General features: G+C 41.1%; 1 protein-coding gene across 1 annotated transcript; it reads right to left on the reverse strand.

The window, feature by feature from the left end:
* Positions 1 to 5,428: 5,428 nt before the first annotated feature.
* Positions 5,429 to 23,536, reverse strand: lpcat2 (lysophosphatidylcholine acyltransferase 2). The gene is made up of 14 exons (XM_034077141.2): positions 23,239 to 23,536; positions 22,752 to 22,891; positions 17,127 to 17,344; positions 16,510 to 16,622; positions 16,188 to 16,248; positions 15,501 to 15,559; positions 15,106 to 15,140; positions 14,884 to 14,938; positions 14,473 to 14,555; positions 9,469 to 9,594; positions 9,159 to 9,312; positions 8,413 to 8,511; positions 7,534 to 7,675; positions 5,429 to 7,410 (listed from the first exon to the last, which is right to left on the reverse strand). Exons 1-14 carry the CDS (start codon positions 23,347 to 23,349, stop codon positions 7,238 to 7,240), a joined length of 1,569 nt encoding a protein of 522 aa, XP_033933032.1. The 5' UTR covers positions 23,350 to 23,536; the 3' UTR covers positions 5,429 to 7,237.
* Between the last annotated feature and the right edge of the window lie 558 nt (positions 23,537 to 24,094).

Consider the following 24,094-nt stretch of genomic DNA (forward strand, 5'->3'; position numbering starts at 1 on the left):
CTGAGGATGAGATGCTAATGAAACAAGACGCAGCCTCTCAGCAGTCACAGTATGACCCTCTGGATTTCACCCATTTGGTTAGGGTCACAGAAGAGGTCTCTGTTGTTCCTTTCTGTTCCTTTGCAGATGTGGTTACTGCTACTCCTTCACAATACCTAATCAACGACTTACTCATACACACACACACACACTTGTGGCTGTGGTTTGCAATTGTTCTGTTGGAAGAAAATTGTCTTGAAGAGATGGCCTTTGTGATAGTCATTTTAGTTTTTATTTACCAATAAAATGCATTCATAGCATGCTGGTTATAGAGGTGGCCTCAATCACACACACACACACACACACACACACACACACACACACACACACACACACACACACACACACACACACACACACACACACACACACACACACACACACACACACACACACACACACACACACACACACACACACACACACACACACACACACACACACACACACACACACACACACACACACACACACACACACACCCTTTCTCTACATGAACATATGCTGCAGTATAGTCCCTCTGCTATTTGCATCAACCCTTCATCGTAAAACGTGCTCTAACACCAGTTCAAATTGAGAATAACTCATAATAATCATTTATCAGATGTTTTAAACAACTCAACTCCACATTCCTTTTTCACGGAAAACATTTTAACCTGTCATAATAGGAAAAGCACAGCACTAAACAATGACATTATGGCTGAACTCCAGATAGCTGCTTTGACTTCCATTTTAACCCCTCCTATGACAGGTCATAATGGTTTTGTGTAAAAAAGGCTTATACTGTATGTTCTGTGCGAGTCAGAACTCGCAGGAAAAATGTATTTGTACTTGTTGATACTTAATGGGAACAGACAGCTTTTGATTTAACTTATCATTATGAAGTAAATGGTTCATGGTGTAATAATGACTACATTGGCTTTAGATTGGTTCTGAATAAGCCTCAATTGTCAATGTTGTTTTAAATGGCTCTCAGAATAAATACACTTTATTAACAGAGAGCATTTCCCTAATAGGAGCTTTAACTAAATATCTAACCACTCAACTAAATAGCTTTCACTTACCATCTCCATGTACATTAGCAGAACAACCAGGGTAACATCTACTGTGGAAACTCTACCAGCAGAAAAGCCCAGTTGACAAAGGAGGCAAAGAAAGTGAAGAAGTGCAGTGATACAAAGTTATTTGTACAAAGCTGGATTAGTTAGTAACAAAGCCTGCCTACAACTTGCTTATCTATTAAAACAGTGTGATCTGCCTTCTTTATAGAACTGAGATATCGTTTGTTTTGCTTTGGACAGTATCTAAAAGCTAGAATGCTATCGGCTGCCATGTTGCTAACAGTATATGAACAGATCGTTCAACATGTGTTTTGTTGTGTAGATTATTTTTGTTCATGTAAAAAGGGACAGCAAATATATCATAAACATCTTGTCGCAGTTTGTTTGGAAATATATGCTGTAATTCCATGGACTTAAAGCAACAGGTTATTAATGCATGCTAAACAGGTCATGGTAATAGCATTGAATGGGGTTTGTTTTGTCCTGCACCCTGTTAAACTTCATGTTTTAAATCTCACATAAGGGTGTCAGTAAGTTCTAGGCTTCACTAGTATCTGCAACAACTTAAGCACCTCATTAATGTTAAGTCTTGTAGTCTCCATGCCGTATACATTCAGTGAAAATAAAAGCAACGTGAGTCAGATGTCCAGTCACAGGGGGAACATTTTTGAGCAGAACGCAGCACATCTGGGAAATATAGTTTACATTTACCCACAAAAGATGCAGGACAGTGAAGTGAGTTCATTAGCAGCATCTTATCCTGTGCTTCAGCCAACACCTACACTCAAAAGGGAAAACATAATCAGTAAGAATGTGGTGCTATTGTCCTCAAAAGGCTTATAATAATAATCACTTTCCTGGCGGTGTCCTTCATCTATATATCAAAGAGTTGTATCTTGCAGGAGTGCACAGCCCTTCAATCTCCAAGCAGTGAAGAACACAATAGGGGGCATGCACAAGTCAAGTTTGAAGGGTGGGTTGTAATTAGGGGGCACAAAGAGGGAGGCTTGTCAGCAGGAGGATTGGCATCATGTGTTTAAACTGTGAGAAAAAAAGCCGTGATTGATTGACAAGACTCCCATTAAGAGTCCAAGTACGTACAACTCCCATAAGAGACACATTTTTTAATTTCCATACTTTCATTTCTTATGTTCTCTCATGTAATTGTTGCATAAGATATATTGTTGCACTGTCACAAACCCTGTTACACATCATCCTTTGTGTCACTCAGTTCCGAGGAATAAAAAAGATAAATATTAGTATGAGTGATTGAAAATGTTTTTTCCTCGTCTCACGTTTGAGTTTGTTTGGAAGCACACGAATATTACACAGGAAACGTTTTTGCCAGTCTCACAGAACACATCTGGAAAAGAATGAAACGCAGAAACATTGAGCACGGAAACAAACCTGGCCTGCAGATAGCGACGTTAGGCCGCTGAAGTTGTATACCCCAAACCTTGCCCTCCCTGGGACCTTTACTGCTCCTCTAGTCTAGAACCATCACACAGGAAATGGGGAACAATCACTTTCATGAGAGCATAAGAGAGAGAATATCAACAAGGTGTCATCTGGGTCCGTAAGGAAATGTAACAATGAGGTTTGGAGGAACTGAAGGAGACAGCAGGAGTCCAAGGTGGTCGAGATGCGGAGACTTCCACAGCATGTGTCTCTGAGCTAACACCCATCGGAGTTCAACAAACCCTTTGCGCCGAGTAGATGGACTGAAGCCAAGTATCAGTGGGTCCATCGCTACAAAGGGACGTTGTGCTGCCAAGCATTGTTCAAATCGAGAAAATCCTGTTGTAAATTATACTGGACATCTCAAAGTTCGAGAGTTTGGCAACTTAGCACCCGTATGACCTGCTTAATTAGAGTTGAATGTTTAAAACAAAGCACAAACATGTATAATATGTTCATTCGAGGATGTATACGTCCATGAAGAAGAAGACATTTTGGTTTTGAATATTTCACTCAATGAAAGCATACTCTTGTTCATTACCCATCAAAGGCCTTGTTTCCATTTGTGAGAAATAAGATAATTAACCTTAACTTGAAATGTCCTCGCTCGATTTAGCGGTAACCGTGTTTCAGCTCACTAAGTAATGGAAGCCAGACACTAACCTCTGACCTGCAGTGTGATTTTAATGTTTGGACCTATACAGTACATCCATGTTCGTCATTCAGGACAAAGGAAGGGTGGTAGGAGTGTACAACAGGTATCCTGTTGCTATAGCCAGGAAGAACAATTCCTATAGGAACATAAAGCCAACATAATTTCATCCTCTTGTATACTGCTCCCAAAATATGAACATACCCAATTACTTTTTTTCGCCCGTTGAACTATTGGCACTGTCAGTGAATCCGTCTGTTATGTCATGCAGGACACACTTGTATTTGGAAGTTTGCCTTTTTCAGGTGTTATGTCAAGCTGTAAAAAGAGCATTCGTACTCTTGATGGATGGGAACATAAATGTTTATTGTAGTCATGCTGGTAACAGTCATGTTTTGCGTGAAGTCTGCATATGTTTTATTTGTAGAGATATAAAACATTCGCTCATACTCGTAGTTAATGTGGTCATTACTTTTAGTTGGAACTTAAAGAGGCCATATTATGCTTTTTGGGGGTTTCCCTGAAGTGTTTTTTATTATAGGTCTTTGTTCATGTAAAAGATCTGCATAAGCAAAAATCACTGTGTTCCCTCCAGAAGTAGTTTCTCTCCAGCACACTCTTTCTGACTGACATGCCTCCATTGGACTCTTTGTTTACTTCCCTAACATAGTGACATCACTATGTAACAATATTGCTTCTGTTGGCTAGAGCTCCAACACATTGTACGTAATAGGCTAAGAGGCGGAACATCTCTAAGCAGTTGACCAATCACAACAGAGCCGGCCAGCTAACCAATCAGAGCAGACTGGGCTCTGGTTTCAGACGGAGGGTGTTTCTCAATGTGCTGCTCCAGAGCCACTATTTCAAGGATGCTACGTTATCGAGTCCCGCCGAAGGACTGTTCCAATGTCCAGGATACTTGGAATTCTACCGAGGCCGGCGTCCTTCATTGCGGGACATTTCGAGGCTGCACATGTGTATCCTCTGTGGTCTTAAAATCCCCACAATGCTTTGCGCACGGACCAATTTCCCAAATCTTTGGCGGAAATCGCGCTCCATTTAAGGCGGGGCCTCGCATATGACGCACACCTGTTAGCCTGTTCCACCATTCTTCATGTTCCGAGGCTAGGAAGGATCTTTGCCTCGCTTCTGAAGGACCTGACTCGGAGGGACATGTCCTACCAAGGAAGCGTCCTCGACATTGAGAAACACCCACAGGGTGAAAAGAGGTGCTGCAGCACCGGCAGTATGAGAGAAATCAAAACCTTCTTCAACATTAAAGCGTGGAGACACGTCACAGTGGAGGCACTTAATTAAAATATGAACCTGAAGATGAGCGTAATGTCCTCCATAAATACCTTATGCATTTCAAATTCTTCCTATTTAAGCTATCAACACTGTACAGTAGGTAACATACCACCAAAGGGTTTGAACGAAATGCCCGGTTGGGTATGGATGGGTAACGAGGACTGATCCACATTTGCCCTGAGAAAGCTGGGCTACCTGCCTCAATTGAGACACACAGTAATGTCACATCTATTAAACAGCGAGGCCTGTCGGGGCTGACCTTTCTTCCAGCCCGGCACAGTGAGCCCCCCCCCGAATGAGGCCTGTGTCCAGCCTTCGACCACAAACAGAGGCTGCTCACTCACTCAGGTCCTGAGGAGACCAAATCGCATTATCAACACATATCTCCCACAATCTACTGCGACAGGATCACCCCGCAGGCTGGGCTGAAATGGATACGGCAATATACAACAGCCATGCCGAGGAAAGAGGGAGGATGGAGGGTTTAGGGGAGAGCGGGTAAGTAGGGGAAGGAGTCACACTGTTGTAAGCGCAGCAACAATGTCAATTAATTGATTCCATGCCATCTCATCAATTTTGATTAAAATGAAATGAGCCTCTGTACGTTTGAAAAGGTTAAAACAAATTGAAGGTGGAAATCACAGCTGGTAATCACAGTTTGTCTAACAGCGGGCTTTTAATGAAGCGACCCACTCTCCATCATTCATTTCAGCCTCCTCTGTGGAGCGATTGCATTGCTTCTCTTTTTGTGTGAGAGCACGTTCACGTTACTTGTATTTAGAACAGCATATATTAGCATCATGGCCTCCTTACAGACTCTCCTAGAAGCAGTTGGGCTTGAATATGCATTAAAAAAAGTGATGGAAAAAAATGTATGTTTTACCGACTCATGTTTCAAAAAGAAGTGCCATCAGATGAAAATGTTTATTCTTTGTACACTTATTTACATGTGATTTGTGATGACATGCCTTTTAGTATTTGAAAACAAAGTTAAACTTGCATAATCTTAAACACATCACAGTACATTGTTTTTCAAATATCATTCATTATAGCCATTAGATGTTTCTTTAAAGATAAAATGTTTTCACACACATACTGCACCATTTCAAGAATCAGTCTATTTCCTCAGCTGCAATGAAAACAGAAAGGAGCCCAGAAAGGTGAAATGAACAAATGCAATGGTGTGAAACAGTAGAACATATAGCACAACAGTCAGAGCAAATTACTTTTGTAAAGATATCGCTGAGGTTTATTTGAATTAAACCCCAATTTTAAATATATTTCTTGATATATGAACTTACTGGAAAAAAAATAAAGATGCATTTTTTTTTTCAGTAAGTAATTGTTTTTCATGATTAATGTAACATTTCCACGCACACTTGTAGAATATTTAACCCTTACTAATACATGGTGCATTCCAAACCCAACTTCCTTTATTGTTTAGCTCCACCATTAATTTAAAGAACAGGCCAAAAGGACAAAGGGTTAAAACTCAAAGAGGCGCTCACAAGCAGAACAACAACATATTAATTGTTGCAGGTCACTACTGGCACCTGGTGGTGGTTTAGAGAACTAAAAACAGCCTCATTATAAGCAAAGCCTACAGAAGTCATTATAAGTTCCCCGTGTTGTAAACATAAAAACCGAGGCAATATTAAAATTGCATTCTTGTTTTATTTAAAAAGCAAACTTTGCTGTGTTAACAAAAAAGAAATCACATAATTGCAACGCACCGTGCTAAATAAATAACAGTGCCGCTAGTTAATCTGAAAGCACACCCCGCTGGGATATGCTGTTGTGGAGAAGCACGGTTTCCTTTTTGCTCACAAATTGCCCTATTTTCAGTTGTTGGTTGGCTTTAGTTCACTTAAAGCTGCGTCGACGTGCTGCTGTCTCAGCAACGACAGTCTTCAGTAGAAATGCAAATAGATACACATGCAAAGCAAACCTCTGGCTAATTAAACAAGGTCCGTGTCCCTGAGCACTGGAAAAAAGTGTAATGCACAGCATGTATGCTCTTCCTAGACATAGCTTTAATACGGAACATCTGCGGGTTGCCAGATTGCAAAGATCTTAATAAAGCTTACTGTACACTAATTATACTGCAACACAGAGGAACAAGGACTCTTTGCTTATATTTCAAAAGGTGTTGTTTTGGCAATATTTCTTACTCTTATACAGAGGATCACAAAGACAAAGGAGAAGGTACACAACGCTATATTCATCTATGTCCAAGCAACGGTAAGCCCAGGCTACAAAGAAAGGTGTATCTAAGTCAAAAACAGGGTGAGACAGTTAAATATATCATAAAACACTTTCAATAACGCTAGAGGATTGCAGGGTTTAAAAAGTTAGAACACTGATCCGTGCCAACATGGACTTTTTTTTTTATTATTATCCTAGAACTAGATTTTCATTCGTTTTTTTCCTGATATACAGATAACCACACATAACACTTTAAGGATGATAAGTCTGCAATACGACATTTTTGTGCAGTGACTCGGGGAAGTGATTCTTTGAAATCTCTAGAAGGCACTAAAATTGAAAATAGAAGCACTCTAAACCATCTATAAAAAGGCAAGCACATGACCTATTATATGATATGGCTCTGCTGTGGCGAATGACATGAGTGTGCTAAAAGTCAGAGGGCAGATTTTGCTTGTTTTTTTTCTCAGTGCAGTGGATAGTGTTTTGTCTCTCAGTGCAGTCAAGGAGAGTCTCAGTCATCTTTTTTGTCAGAGGTGCTCTCTTCCTGTATATCTGACATCTGACCGGACAACTCCAGCTCGCCTGGATTCGCCTCCTGCATTGCTTGATATCTCTGAAGCTCCAGGTAAGTGGTGAAGAGCTTGGCGTACTCCGGGTGGCTCATGGCAAAGCTTTGAAATTCATCTTAGGAGTCACAGACACAGAGGACAGCATAAGGATGTAGCTTACAATAAGGTGTGTCAATGATAATGTATTTACTGCCCATATTAAAATACACAAGGAGGATAAAAGACCAAGTCTACTCACTGAAGGAGATGAAACCGGAGCCGTCAGCATCAATCTCCTTGAAGAGTTTGGCCATGTTTATGTTGGACACACCCAGAGCTGAGCGCAGCAGAGCAGTGAACTCCTCCCGGGTGATTCTCTCATCCTCGTCCGTATCAAACAGCTGCGTGAAAAAAGTATTTGAATTTTAAATGTTATTCAAATTGTGTGAAATAAGTGTATGTGCTACATTAAACTGTAGGTTTCAGTATGTAGCACTTCGCATGGTGAGGCTTATTTGAAGCCAATGTACTTGCAGGATTCCTGCTGTTCTGAATGTGTCGCGTTGGATAAAAGCGTGGGTTTAGTTTAGTATTTTACATAAACACCAGTTGGTCCAAACCGCATTTGAACTTGTGGTGAGCCGAATGACTCCGTGCTCTCCACAACAGACACACGTTGTTAGCATTGACATTACCCAAGCCTCTCTGAATGCTGCCTCTGTTCCTCCTACAATACTGTCTGGCTGCTGTGCGCCAATAAAGTCAGAGCAATTTAGATTTCTGCTTATATTATTATCATTGATGTGGAGTACAAAAAGTAAAAATCCTTTATACTCTAGACTTTTGTGACAGATTTCGTTTACAGAAAGGTCTGCTTTACATGGTCATATAACTTTTTCCAAGGATAGAGTCATAAAATCACGTCAAATAAATATTAGCAGAAAATGTTTGATGCCGTTGAATCAGCATAATCAATGTGGAGCATTTCTGAAGAATTCAGTTTTCACAGTGCGATGGAGGACTACCTTGGGCGACCTGATTTACTGTGTGTTTGTATTCTGTGATGTTCACACTACATGACTGCTATTTCTCCGGTCCCTCGTCGTAGCACTGTAATATCACAATAGATCTTCCATACCTTAAAAGCCATGCGTAGCACATCTTCGGTGTTGGCTGGTCGACATAAGATGGTCACGCCGATAACGTACTCTCTGAAGTCTATGGTGCCATCTCCGTTCTAGACAGGGTCAAAGAGACGGCAATAAAAAAGACTTGAAGCGGTAGCAGCATACTATGATGATGGATGTCTTTATATCCTTAATGGTCTAGTCATAAAAATAAACTTTTGTCAAGCATCAACAGTTTAGAAGAAAGGGTTTAAGGGAGTATTGGAAAGGTAATGGGGGGTTTAAGGGAGTATCTGGAATTGAATGTGTAAATCTCTGTTACTGGAAAATGATGAGGCATAGATTGTCTGGGGGGGAAGGGATCATCAAACTGGAGGTTAGAGTCTGCTTTTATGCTTTTCATTGAAACCTCTTGTAGTCATTCCAGTGAAAGAGGCCAACATGTGATCATAGTTTCCTCTGTCAGGCTGACTAAATCCTGAACCCACACCTTTCAATGCTACCCTCATCTGTACACAGGATATTCAGTGATGTAATGCATTTTATTCTGTAAATTAATATTAAGCTTGTTGCCCATTAAGCTGTCAACCAGTATATTTATTGCGTGTTTCCTGCAGGGTGTGTCATTTTACTGTAGCAAGACTTATTCCAACATCCTGGCTTTCAACAAAAGGGAAGTTAATATTGTGTCATCTTTATGGTACTATTTAGGGTGGCTCTGGTTAAATAAAAACTAAACATCTGACTTGTCTCTCACCCTGTCAAACAGTGCGAACAGCTCCTCGAGGGCCGGGCTGACAGGTAGCTTCAGGAAGGAGGAAAACTCCTCGATGTTTATCCGTCCTCCTTTACAAGAAGTGGCCATGGACGCAAAGCCCTCCAGCTCCTTCTTCACGTTGTCCCACTTCAGGCTGAGGGAGCAGGGCACAGAGAGGAGGTTGTTATGTAGGTCATGTTTTGCCTTTTATATAATTGCTCTCCAGTTACACGGTTCAATCACATGCTCAAAACAAATTGTTTTTGTCCCTGTCTGGCGATGCCCACTTAAGTGAGATGTTCTTACTTACTTGAGTTTACGGCTAATTTTGGTGAACTCAACCAGGCCGGCCTCCATGGGCAGCGTTAGCTCACCGGCTGAGATCATCAGGCGGCAGTCTTCATACGTGTGGTCGGTCACTGGAACTCCCAGAGCCCTGAAAGCAGACGGTGGTCAGCGTAATGTTTGTGATGCTTGTAAAGAGCTGTAAACTAACAGATAAGAGGAATGCAATAACTCATTGTACACTTATATTAGTCAAATTCAAAAGGTGGCCATCATATTAAAACTCCACCACTTACTTGATAATGTTCTGCATTTCTTTTATAAACATATATCAGTTTGTGTATCTCTTGCTTTAGATTTTCTTCCATTTATTCAATGAATTTAGTCAGAAACAGCTCAAAATACAAGTACAATCAAAAGACATGAAATGAAACACTCCTATGAAGCTATAGCTGAAGCCCAGACACTAAACAGAAAGTATTTACATTATCTTACTAAGGCATCTAGAAGTGGAGAAATGATATGTATATTACAGACACATTTACAATCCAATCCAGTCTATTTATATAGCACATTTACCGAAGTGCTTCACAGCAAACATAACATAACATTATATCAAATATAATATTACACTAATAGATAAAAGGCACACGTAAAAATCGATAAAAGCCAAATATAAGAATAGATTAAAAAAAAGGTACACCAAGACTATGGACAGACAATAAAAGCATACAAATCGATAAAACAGCTCAAACTGACTCGAAAGCGAGGGAAAAGAGGTGGGTCTTCAGACGGCACCATCTCCCCCGGCTTCATCACCATGCCTACCACAATCATCCAAACCAAAATAATACAAGGAAGATGGAAGCAGATTTCCAAACCCCCCTTTCTACAGTGTAGCCCTCACCCTGCCCTCCTATGATGAGAGGAGCAGGGTGGTGGGTCCTCCCTCCCCTTCAAAGCCTGAAAGGGATGTGTGTGTACAAAACGCTGCAAACTGATATGTGCTGGGTCCAGGCTCAAGGGCGTATGGCACTCTCAACTCTTTCCAGGACATGCCGGGGCCCTGCCTGCCTGTAGCTTTGCCGATATCTGTGTTGATAGGTAATAGATTAAGAGCGGAGAATCATCTTAGATACAGGAAGCGCTCAAACTTCCTCTATGAAGTGTGAGTGTGAGTTTATCTAATTTAGCAGTGGTTCCATGTCAGCCACAGCTTGTCACAAAAAACCTGACTGATAGTGTGTTTAACGAACTTAAACTAGCTTTAATAAATGTCAGGTCTTTGGCAGGAAAAACATTTTTAATCAATGATTTCATCACTGAGCACAATCTCGATTTTATGTTTTTAACAGAAACTTGGATTGAACAAAATAACAGTGCAGCTGTTCTTATCGAATCAACCCCTCCCAACTTTAGTTTTATGAGTCAGGAAATAATGCGTAAGAAAGGGGGTGGAGTTGCTATTTTGTTCAATTATTCCCTTCAATGCAGGAAGACATCTTATGGGAACTTTGCTTCTTTTGAATATGTGGCCCTTCAGCTGAAATGCTCCTCTCGAGCTCTGTTCCTAAATATCTATAGACCACCCAAATACTGTGCAAGCTTTTTTGATGACTTTACTGAACTGCTGTCTATAGTGTGTATTGACTTTGACCGTCTAGTCATTGTTGGTGATTTTAACATCCACGTTGACAACCCCCAGGACAGAGGGGCTAAAGAACTGTTTTGTGTTCTTGATAACTATGGACTGACTCAGCATGTGACGGAGCCCACGCACAATAAGGGGCACACTCTGGACTTAATTATCTCAAAGGGTCTGAATATCTCTGAGGTTGTGGTGACTGATGTTGCACTCTCTGACCATTCCTGTGTTTTCTTTGAGAGCTCTATTTCTGTTCACAATTTTTTTCAAAAAGAGATAACCACAAAGCAATATTTAACTGAAAATACTAGGGAAATATTTACTCAGAATTTTTCTTCCACACTTGCCCCTGCTAACATCTCAGTAAATGAGCTAGTAGATCATTTTAATTCAAAAATTAAAAATGTTATAGATGCCATTGCTCCAATTAAGGTAAAGGAAGTGACTGGGAAGAAAATATCTCCATGGAGAAAGGCCATGACCGTGAGAGCAGAAAAAAGAGAATGTCGAAAATCTGAACGCAGGTGGCGAAAAACAAATCTCCAGGTTCACTTTAAAATCTATAAAGAGAGAAATCTATAAAGAGGCCTTTATAATTTGGAATTGTAAAATGCACGACAATCGTTCTTCTCTGACATCATTACCAAAAACAAAAACAACGCACGTGCCTTGTTTGCTACCGTCGACAGACTAACTAACCCTCCAGTGTCAGTAGCCTCTGAATTTCTATCCACCAGGGCGTGCAATGATTTTGCCTCCTTTTTCACTGACAACATTCAGAAAATCAGACAAGCAGTCAGTGCCTCTGCATCAGGAACAGCAAATGTGTTGTCTCTGTGTCCACTTAACATCAATTCAGATATCATGACACAATTCCATCAGATTAATGATAAAAACCTAGAGGACATTATACAACTTCTGAATTCCTCCTCCTGCTGCCTTGATATTATTCCAAGAGGATTTTTCAAAGATGTTTTTCGTTGCATGGCCTCAGAACTACTTCATATAGTAAACAAGTCTCTTCACTCAGGTGTTTTTCCACAGGCCCTGAAAACTGCAGTCATTAAACCGCTCTTAAAAAAGAATAATCTAGATGCTTCAGTAATGAACAATTACAGGCCCATATCAAACCTTCCATTAAAATCATTGAAAAAGTTGTTTTTCAACAGTTGAGTAATTGCCTGCATTTAAATAACTGTTTTGATGTGTCCCAGTCAGGCTTTCGTCTAAACCACAGCACTGAGACTGCTCTTGTAAAGGTCTTTAATGACATCCACTTAAACACAGACAGTGGTAGAACTTCAGTGTTAGTATTATTAGATCTCAGTGCTACGTTTGACACTGTTGACCACAGCATATTACTAGACCGACTGGAGAACTGGGTGGGACTTTCGGAAACAGTTCTAAATTGGTTTGAATCCTACTTAAAGGACAGAAACAACTTTGTTTCTATAGGTAAATACACATCTGAGTTGACAAATATGACATGTGGGGTACCTCAAGGCTCCATCTTGGGGCCTCTTCTCTTTAACGTCTACATGCTACCACTGGCTCAGATAATGAAGAACAACAAAATAAGTTACCATAGCTATGCGGATGACACACACATTTACGTAACAATTTCACCAGGAGACTATGCTCCAATTCAAACACTGAGTAAGTCCATTGAACAAATCAATGACTGGATGTGTCAGAACTTTCTCCAATTAAACAAAGATAAAACTGAGGTAATGGTTTTTGGAGCCAAGGCAAAACGTATAAAAGTTAGCGCTGAGCTTCAGTCTGCAATGTTCAAACCAACAGATAAAGCCAGAAATCTAGGTGTAGTCATGGACTCTGACCTGAGTTTCAACAGTCACATTAAAACAGTTACTAAATCAGCCTACTCTCACCTAAAGAACATATCTAGGATTAAAAGACTAATGTCACAGCAGGATTTGGAAAAACTTGTCCATGCTTTTATCTTCAGTAGACTGGACTACTGCAATGGTGTCTTTACAGGTCTCACTAAAAAATCTATTAGGAAGCTGCAGCTGATTCAGAACGCCGCTGCTCGAGTCCTCACTAACACTAAGAAAGTGGATCACACCACTCCTGTTCTGAAGTCTTTACACTGGCTTCCTGTGTGTCAAAGAATAGATTTCAAAATACTGCTGCTGGTTTATAAAGCACTGAATGGTTTAGGCCCAAAATACATTTCTGACCTGCTGCTAAACTATGAACCATCCAGATCTCTCAGGTCTTCAGGGACTGGTCAGCTTTCTGTCCCCAGAGTCAGAACTAAACATGGGGAAAGCAGCGTTCAGTTATTATGCTCCAAACATCTGGAACAAACTCCCAGAAACCTGCAGGTCCGCTGCAACTCTGACTACTTTTAAATCCAGGCTGAAGACTTTTCTTTTTTTCGCTGCTTTTAATTGAACTATTCATATCTTAGACTGCACTGTAACTTTTATCCATGTATTTTTTCTTTTAGTGTTTATTTTATTAGCTTTTCTTTTTAATGACTTGACTTGACTTGCCTTGCCTTGCCTTAAAAGTTTGGAGGGTGAGCGACAATTTGACATGGGGGGGGGGGGCAGGTCGTTCCAGAGCCTGGGGGCTACCGCTGAGAAGGCTCGGTCTCCCCTGGTCTTTTTCTTGGTTTTAGGGACTACCAGCAGCAGCTGATCAGCCGACCTCAAAGCCCTTGAGGGGGTGTACACCTTTAGGAGGTCGGAGATGTACTGAGGGGCCAGCCCATTAAGCGATTTAAAAACAAACAATACAATCTTAAAATGAACTCTAAAATGGACAGGAATCCAGTGGAGGGAAGCTCATGCTTGCGTGTTCCTGTAAGCAGCCGAGCCGCAGCGTTTTGTACAAGCTGCAGGCGTGCCAGCGAGGTCTTGTTTAGGCCGGCATAAAGTGCATTACAGTCATCTAGACGCGTAGAAACAAATGGCATAAATCACACGCTCAAAGTCTAAAAAGGATAAAACCGGTTTAATTTTGGACAGGAGCCTCAGGTGATAAAACAAGCTACACCTAACAGTGACCAGATACCTTAAAACTAAAATAATCTAGCCCTCACGTCAGTCATCAGTCATGAAGTAGATAAGAGGAAAAATAATGGTAGAAATTCAGAGAAGAGGTTGTTTAGAAGTCCCCAACCATTTAGTGCATTCATATTTGATCAACGACTGCAACCCTGAGCTCTTTTTAAACCACACTAAAGCTGGTGCTTTTAAATTCCCGTTTGTTATCCTTCATAAGATGCTTCTTCCTAGTTTGAAACAGCATGTAGGCAAGGGGGGGGAAAGTGTTGTAAAGGTCACACAGTCTTATATTTTGTGCTTGAGCAACACACAGTGGAATTCGCATTTCAGACCAAATAACACTTACTGGGCCATTTTGTCTCGCACTCTGCTAGCAAACAGAGGAGGGCATTTCTTTTCCTCCTCTGTGGGGATATGTGTCGGCAGGAACTTAAAAAAAAGAACGAACAGACAAAAAAGGTCACAGGGAAGGTCGAGCAGAAAACTCCTAAACCTTTGAATGAAAGCCAAATCTAAAAACACATTGTGCTTACTTTGATGTAGTATATAAGTCACATCATAGAGATTAAGATCACATACTTGTATAGTAAATTCAATGACAGAGATAACCTGATTCTACCAGTAAATAGCAAGACTAAAATATTACATAATATCATTCTTCATTTACAGATTTTTACAATATTAAAAACGACCCAAAAGAGCATGTAGTTTATACTTATACAAAATTAGATGTATATTAGGATGCAATGTTTGTTACCTCTATCTCTACTGTAGTGTACAGCTGGCTCAGAGTGAGCAGCAGCAGCGTCTTCCTGCATGACACAAGCAGGACAGTTGGTTACAGTGGTGGCAATACAAAGCAATAGTGTTTGTTACCGAGTTAGAATTGTGTGTTTTGTCTAGAGTACTGGCATGCACCACTTTCAGGAAACATGCATACTATAGGTGAAACATGAGAAACTGTAGAAAGCACACTCACGAGCTGAAACCCTGCCAAGTCCAAGACACTGTGTCCTGCAGGGAAACATACATAAAGCTTCATTAAACATTTACACTGAAAAACAATGGTATACATGATGTTGTGTGGAACAGCTGAGCATATAGTGGAGGTAAACATTATGTCAACAAAGTTACCTCAAATATGTGCAAATTCAACTGCTTACAATCCATGTACAATTGCTTGAATGGACATAAACTGACTATTAATACTGTGAGTGTGTGAACTGCACCCCAACAGGAAGCATTTTCTCTGTGGCTCCGCCTTTATATAATTATCTTCCAACTACCCTCTTTGCAAATGATTACATTATTGCTATGAACTTGGCTCGGAAAATCTAAGGTTGAATATATAATCGCTGTTTAACAATCACGTACCAGTTTGTTGGGATATCTCATAACCACAGGCTGCACAGGGACCCCTGGGATAAAGGCACCTGCAGGTGGGGAACACACGGTGTGGATGAATTAATGGAGGCTTCTCATTATGACTCGATGGAAGCTGAATCGCAGTCACAACCACAGTTGTATGGGTATCAGTCAATACACAAACCACATTGTATCGTGAATGAATGGAGCAGTGTAGTAGCAAGTGTCATTTCTGTTAGTCGGCTCAGGGTAGTGCAATTCAAGCTAAAATGCTACATGTGCTAAAGGCTACAAAAGGATCTAGTTTGTTTTATTGAAGATTCAAGGCTTTTATTGTCATTTGCTACAGTGCAGTTATGTCAATGAAAATCTTCGGTCACAGGCTCCTCCAACAGTGCAACACAATAAAACAGATAAAATAGTGCAAGTAAATACAAATACAATTGAATATAATAGAAATAGTGCAAGAATAGTCTATAAGTAATTGAAATATGATTTATTAGAACAATTGTTTTTTTGTTTTAAGTTGCAAACAGATGAATGTTATGGATGTTCTTTCAAAGTTTCACCAAGTAAGGTCAGATAGGAATTGTATTGTTTACTCAGTCTGATCAAAATGTTCTTGTAACGTGTTTGGATGCAAAAGAAAACAATGATATGTTGATTACATGGCATTACAGTACATGTATATCTTACCTTGTTTGAAAGTGATGAGACAGGAGCGATTTGTACAGGTTCCCTCTGGAAAAATCAGAACCTGAGGAACACAGCATAAGTTAATGTTAAGATCTTCAAGTTGTATCAAGTTTTCAATGTAATGCTGCTGCAGATTTCAAAGGATGCTTTTGAAATAACAGTATTTATTTGTATCTACTTTGTCTATCTCTCGTGTACAGTTTCAAAAGAAACAGTTATCCTGTGGTGCTGCTCTTGGACGACAAGCTTAGAGTTGTCTCTTCAGCTATAATAAATGATTATACCAAATGAATATTAGTGGATGTTTTGTGTTGGCACAGACCTGTGGCCAGTGTCCCAAAGACTTGGCTCTGCTCTCGATTTCCTGGATTGTATTCTTCCTGGAGTCGGGGTCCTTCCTGGACACAAGCACCGGCTGAAGACAGCGCACGAACCCTGCAGAGAGAGCAAAACACACACACACACACACTTTAACACATTTAACAGAGGAAAATACTATTTTTTTGTCCTATTCTTCTCTGATTGTTAAATGTCCAGAACTTGGTTAATGGCATGGCTTTATTAGCTCATAATAGCCATTAAATGGTGAACGACTGATGTTTTCACTATTATGTGTCAATTCAATTCAATTCAAGGTGTCACTACTCTCAAAAACATCGATGTAATATTTAACAAGTGCATTCTCACCTTACAAAACACATAAGTAAATAATAGATAACATCTGATTGACAAGGATATGTTCCAATGGGATTTTTAAACTGAAAGGTATCCAATATAAGAACGTTGCATTGCATATGTAACAAAGCCTTCTGCAGTCAGATGTCTATAAGCGGTTTCACACTTCTGTATTTGTCACGTATTTTCACAAGTTCACACCATAGACTGTTTATTTAAAGGTTCACACCCAGCCTTTCCTGTACTACATGATAATCATCTTACTGCCAAAGATGGGTGTAGCCAGGTTCTCCACTCGTGAGACGGTGGAGGGCAGGCCTGCAACGATGCACACTATCCCATCGAAAAAGGTGGAGTGGGGGGCTACAGCCAGGATGGGGGCCTCACTGCTGTCCACCTGCCTGCCCTTGATCACCACTCTGAAGCCCATGCAGAAGTAGTATGCCCTCCCCAGGACGGCCATCACTCGCCGACACATGATCCTGGAGATGAACAGAACATTTTTTATTATTTAATTTAAAGGTCCCCTGTTATACTGTTTTTCATCAATATATTACAGGTCTCAGACATATACAAAACATGTCTCTGAAGTGTTTGGCTCCAAACACCAAACATATCATTGCAGCATTACCCATAATCCCCTCTGTTTCAGCCCTGTTTCCAAAGTGCTGATTCTCTGTCTGTTACTTTAGATGAAAACAAGGAGCCCCTCCCCACGCCCCTCTGAGAGACATTTGGTTACAAAGAACTCAAAGGTGCTCTAGGAGGAGATTCAGGTGATAAGGTGGTGGGTGGTGGGGGGGGGGGGGGGGGGGTTACCTTGGTGCTGATTGGCTAATGGTTACACAAGACAAAACATCGTGATGACATCAAGTGGCAAAATCTGATCAGCTCATTTTCAGACAGGTTTCTATAGAAATGGATCAAAAAGAGAGAGAATCTTTTTTTCTGAAACTTTCAGAATCTCTTTCCACAGAGGGGACACATGTTGATGTAGAAGAGACATGAAGAAGAGGGGACACATGTTGATGTAGGAGAGACATGAAGAAGAGGGGACACATGTTGATGTAGAAGAGACATGAAGAAGAGGGGACACATGTTGATGTAGAAGAGACATGGAGAAGAGGGGACACATGTTGATGTAGAAGAGACATGAAGAAGAGGGGACACATGTTGATGTAGAAGAGACATGAAGAAGAGGGGACACATGTTGATGTAGAAGAGACGTGAAGAAGAGGGGACACATGTTGATGTAGAAGAGACATGAAGAAGAGGGGACACATGTTGATGTAGAAGAGACATGAAGAAGAGGGGACACATGTTGATGTAGAAGAGACATGAAGAAGAGGGGACACATGTTGATGTAGGAGAGACATGAAGAAGAGGGGACACATGTTGATGTAGAAGAGACGTGAAGAAGAGGGGGACACATGTTGATGTAGAAGAGACATGAAGAAGAGGGGACACATGTTGATGTAGGAGAGACATGAAGAAGAGGGGACACATGTTGATGTAGAAGAGACGTGAAGAAGAGGGGACACATGTTGATGTAGAAGAGACATGAAGAAGAGTGGACACATGTTGATGTAGAAGAGACATGAAGATGAGTGGACACATGTTGATGTAGAAGAGACATGAAGAAGAGGGGACACATGTTGATGTAGAAGAGACGTGAAGAAGAGGGGACACATGTTGATGTAGAAGAGACATGAAGAAGAGGGGACACATGTTGATGTAGGAGAGACATGAAGAAGAGGGGACACATGTTGATGTAGAAGAGACATGAAGAAGAGGGGACACATGTTGATGTAGAAGAGACATGAAGAAGAGGGGACACATGTTGATGTAGAAGAGACATGAAGAAGAGGGGAACACATGTTGATGTAGAAGAGACATGAAGAAGAGGGGACACATGTTGATGTAGTGGAGACATGAAGAAGAGTGGACACATGTTGATGTAGAAGAGACATGAAGAAGAGGGGACACATGTTGATGTAGGAGAGACATGAAGAAGAGGGGACACATGTTGATGTAGAAGAGACGTGAAGAAGAGGGGACACATGTTAATGTAGAGGAGACATGAATAAGAGGGGACACATGTTGATGTAGAAGAGACGTGAAGAAGAGGGGACACATGTTGATGTAGAAGAGACATGAAGAAGAGGGGACACATGTTGATGTAGGAGAGACATGAAGAAGAGGGGACACATGTTGATGTAGAAGAGACGTGAAGAAGAGGGGACACATGTTGATGTAGTGGAGACATGAAGAAGAGTGGACACATGTTGATGTAGAAGAGACATGAAGAAGAGGGGACACATGTTGATGTAGGAGAGACATGAAGAAGAGGGGACACATGTTGATGTAGAAGAGACATGAAGAAGAGGGGACACATGTTGATGTAGAAGAGACATGAAGAAGAGGGGACACATGTTGATGTAGAAGAGACATGAAGAAGAGGGGACACATGTTGATGTAGAAGAGACGTGAAGAAGAGGGGACACATGTTGATGTAGAAGAGACATGAAGAAGAGGGGACACATGTTGATGTAGAAGAGACATGAAGAAGAGGGGACACATGTTGATGTAGAAGAGACATGAAGAAGAGGGGACACATGTTGATGTAGGAGAGACATGAAGAAGAGGGGACACATGTTGATGTAGAAGAGACATGAAGAAGAGGGGACACATGTTGATGTAGAAGAGACATGAAGAAGAGGGGACACATGTTGATGTAGAAGAGACGTGAAGAAGAGGGGACACATGTTGATGTAGAAGAGACATGAAGAAGAGGGGACACATGTTGATGTAGGAGAGACATGAAGAAGAGGGGACACATGTTGATGTAGAAGAGACGTGAAGAAGAGGGGACACATGTTGATGTAGAAGAGACATGAAGAAGAGGGGACACATGTTGATGTAGAAGAGACGTGAAGATGAGTGGACACATGTTGATGTAGAAGAGACGTGAAGAAGAGGGGACACATGTTGATGTAGAAGAGACGTGAAGAAGAGGGGACACATGTTGATGTAGAAGAGACATGAAGAAGAGGGGACACATGTTGATGTAGGAGAGACATGAAGAAGAGGGGACACATGTTGATGTAGAAGAGACATGAAGAAGAGGGGACACATGTTGATGTAGAAGAGACATGAAGAAGAGGGGACACATGTTGATGTAGAAGAGACATGAAGAAGAGGGGACACATGTTGATGTAGAAGAGACATGAAGAAGAGGGGACACATGTTGATGTAGAAGAGACATGAAGAAGAGGGGACACATGTTGATGTAGGAGAGACATGAAGAAGAGGGGACACATGTTGATGTAGAAGAGACATGAAGAAGAGGGGACACATGTTGATGTAGAAGAGACATGAAGAAGAGGGGACACATGTTGATGTAGAAGAGACGTGAAGAAGAGGGGACACATGTTGATGTAGAAGAGACATGAAGAAGAGGGGACACATGTTGATGTAGGAGAGACATGAAGAAGAGGGGACACATGTTGATGTAGAAGAGACGTGAAGAAGAGGGGACACATGTTGATGTAGAAGAGACATGAAGAAGAGGGGACACATGTTGATGTAGAAGAGACATGAAGATGAGTGGACACATGTTGATGTAGAAGAGACGTGAAGAAGAGGGGACACATGTTGATGTAGAAGAGACGTGAAGAAGAGGGGACACATGTTGATGTAGAAGAGACATGAAGAAGAGGGGACACATGTTGATGTAGGAGAGACATGAAGAAGAGGGGACACATGTTGATGTAGAAGAGACGTGAAGAAGAGGGGACACATGTTGATGTAGAAGAGACATGAAGAAGAGGGGACACATGTTGATGTAGGAGAGACATGAAGAAGAGGGGACACATGTTGATGTAGAAGAGACATGAAGAAGAGGGGACACATGTTGATGTAGGAGAGACATGAAGAAGAGGGGACACATGTTGATGTAGAAGAGACATGAAAAGGTGGATTTGCTTAATAGTTGACCTTAAAGGAATGATAAATGTGTAGCGCGAAAGGCACTACTTTGTTCCACACTGGGATCATGTGTTACATAGTTTCTGTGTTAATCATTATCACTTCCAGGGTTACTGGGTCACAGGGGGCAACACGTCAGTCTCTTTGCTAACAAGATGCCTGAGCACAAGAGTTTTAATAACAGGAAGAGTTGCAACACTTTGTACTTCTCTTTCTGAGAGTCTTAGCATCTATCAGTAACTTCCTCATTATCTAGAGAAAGGATATTAAGTACAAATAAAACAAAATGACAAATGGTGAACTGTAACTTGTAAAACGTTTTCCAAGAGTATACAAACCCATGACTTTTAAAAGCTGCTCATTGGTGTAGGAAGCTCAACGCAATGCAGATTCCAGAGTAAAGCTTCCCATTAACAGCACATTGACGTCCTATCAGCTGATTAAGTTATAATACTTATATATGCAGAAAGCTTAGAGCAACAAAGAGCAGTGCAGGCTCGTATATGATTCAAGGAACAAACCATTAAAACATCAATTATTTGAACTTTCTAAGTTATCATTCAAAAAACAAATACTGATTCAAATAGTTACATTTGAGTATTTAGTCACAGTTTCCTTTCAGCGTAAAACATAAGCTTCAGTGTTTACCTCCCACCCCCCGAGGAATATGGTAACAGTTAAGCAATAAGTAGGTGAGGAAGATAAGCTTCTCTTTTGTTTCCGCCACCAACACCATGTTTAGTCATAATCACAGAAAAAGCCTTAGTCTAAGGCCACAAGAATGTCCCTGTTAGCCCACTGTGTATACAACACAAGTGAAACGTTTAAAATCTCCCACCCTGTTTAGTACTCAGAGGTACACATCTACAGTCTTACAACTAACCCAATGCAATATTTTACAAATGTATTTATCAATACAGAACTATGGTATTCTCCACACAGAAGAATATATTCAGATACCATCTTAAAAAATAGTGGAGATCAGTTTAATTAATCCACCCAATAATAATAACCATGGTGGTTTATGTTCATAAAGAGATCAATTACTCTTTCAGGTGCTTTTATTAAGCCTCACCAATACCACTGGTTCTTTATTTCCTGAGAGCTGAGGGAAACCGAGCACTGCTTGTGGTGCAGATGTGATCAACTCAAACATGATAATGCAAGCTGCTACACGTTCTTCCAGTCACGTCAGGAACTATTATTTTGAGAATATGCTGCAGCGCTGTGTTTCCGGTCCAGTTTATGAACCCAGCAAACACAATGCTTCTGCTACCTCTTGCTTTAGTGAAATGCACTGAACATGGCTGCTCACAGGCTATAGAAAAAAGTAAGTGTTAGTGGCCCTCTAACGTAATGTAAGCCTGAAGTATTCGGTTCTTGATTACAGTTTTTTGGTGCCAAATAAGAACTAGTTATTCGGGTCCAAGAACCGGCCCTGCTGCAGTGTAAACAGGAATAACTGGTTCACATCACATCACATGCTCCGAACTGGCCCTGAAACCGGTTTGGTCGGAATGGGGTATCAGTGGGGGAAGTGTAATTTATAATAATGGCTGCAAGGTTTGACTATGTATTTGCTTTGCAAACACAACATGTTTGCATGATACAGCACAAGTAAGTAAAGCCGGACACTATAGCACAGGTTCACGCATTAGGCCACGCTCAATTTACTTTAGTAACTATGTGAATAAAAAGAAACATTGTGTAAGTAAACAAAACTGATGTCACAAAGGCAGCTCTACTGGTTTGCAATTCATATGTTTTTAGATGATTGAGTGAGTCTGATATGCACAAGGCCATATATCATCATGCCAGCCTGGTGCGTGTGAAGGTGCCTGTGAGGTGTGTAGCTCTGTGGGAAGCTGTGTTACAGTCCGATGCTGTTTGTGTCCTAGTTACCGTCTCCATCCTGTCATTGGTTCGGCTCCTTTCACAGGATGGTTGAAGGTTATTATGAAAGCCACTGGCCATGTCACCATCAGAACCAGGGACACAAGGACAGCGCGAATAGGGACCAGGAAGATCCCCAGGAGGACACACTGGATGGAGAGGGGCACATGCATACACACATAATAAATCACAGGCCTATACCATAATAAGAGAAGACTGCTGCCAGGGTGGTTAACCACCACCCTATGGCTGTTTACATTTGTCACAGCCTATGCACGAGTCCAGAATCCACATCACTGCACACAACGGCTCTCATTGTTTGTGCTTTCCAAGCCGATTGTCAAAGCCTCATTGGAGAAGATTACAGGCCCTGGTTGCACAGCAGCCTGTGTGTGTGTAATCTCACACAGCAATGTGTGTGTTAGCCGTGAAGCGATGACTATATTCTACCAAATCTGGCCTTAACATGACCATTGATCTGAAACCACATACTCACTTTAATGATAGCTGCTTTGGAGAGTTTGGTGTCTTGCACGAACGGGTTGATGACCGCAGGCAGCAGCAGGGACTGCTGCCTCGGCAGGGTGAAAACTCGCAGCGGCGGCATTGCAATCCAGAGAGCGAAGAAATAGGCAAATGCTTTAGTCCAGGCGCAGTTATGTTATCATTTCACTTCCTCATCGGAGTGTTTGCTCTCACATTTCTCCTCATATCAGACGATCCTACGGGCGACCGCGACCGCAGAGCAGCGGAACCAGACGGTCTCAGGCTCCGCCTCCAACGTGTTCGCAGCGGGGTCCGAGTCCCATCGAGTGTGTTTTGAAAGCCTGCAGGCGGATTTGCATCCATTTATACAATATGTGAAGCCTTATTATGGTGTGTGCAGGATGCTGTTAATGTATTTGACGTATTTATAAACCTGTATCACAATTCCCATGCTGCATAAAGACAAAATGGTGTGCTGTCAGTCCCCATGCATGTGCTTTGTGCAACCGATTATGAATCAGATATGTATTTTGTTATCAGTATGTGCATAACATGTCCAACAATATATAAAAAAAGTATTTCAAATCAGTGAAATGGCGCCGATTTTAAAGGGAAAATGTGACATGTAAAAAATGTTGTTTACAAGATCATATACATGTCCACAAGATGGCGCAGTTTTATAAACGAATGTGTTTTGTTCTACCATAATGAAAGTCCTGTATATGAAATGAAAAGTTGCCTTTTCACCAAACGCGTCTTTTCAGCACTTTTTGAAATGGCCAATTTTGTCCCCACTACTTTTCAAAAGTATAACTTATAAATGTTCTGAAAAATAGCATGCACAGAGAAATGTAATAAACAATTCA

Source organism: Pseudochaenichthys georgianus, chromosome 3, assembly GCF_902827115.2.
Source record: "Pseudochaenichthys georgianus chromosome 3, fPseGeo1.2, whole genome shotgun sequence".
Classification (NCBI taxonomy): domain Eukaryota; kingdom Metazoa; phylum Chordata; class Actinopteri; order Perciformes; family Channichthyidae; genus Pseudochaenichthys; species Pseudochaenichthys georgianus.

Coding starts and splice junctions, on each gene's coding strand:
- lpcat2 (XM_034077141.2), bottom strand. CDS start 23,349: ATGCCGCCGCTGCGAGTTTTCACCCTGCCGAGGCAGCAGTCCCTGCTG. Junction 22,892..23,238: donor CCAAAGCAGCTATCATTAAA/GTGAGTATGTGG, acceptor CTCTCCATCCAG/TGTGTCCTCCTGGGGATCTT. Junction 14,939..15,105: donor ACTTGGCAGGGTTTCAGCTC/GTGAGTGTGCTT, acceptor TGTGTCATGCAG/GAAGACGCTGCTGCTGCTCA.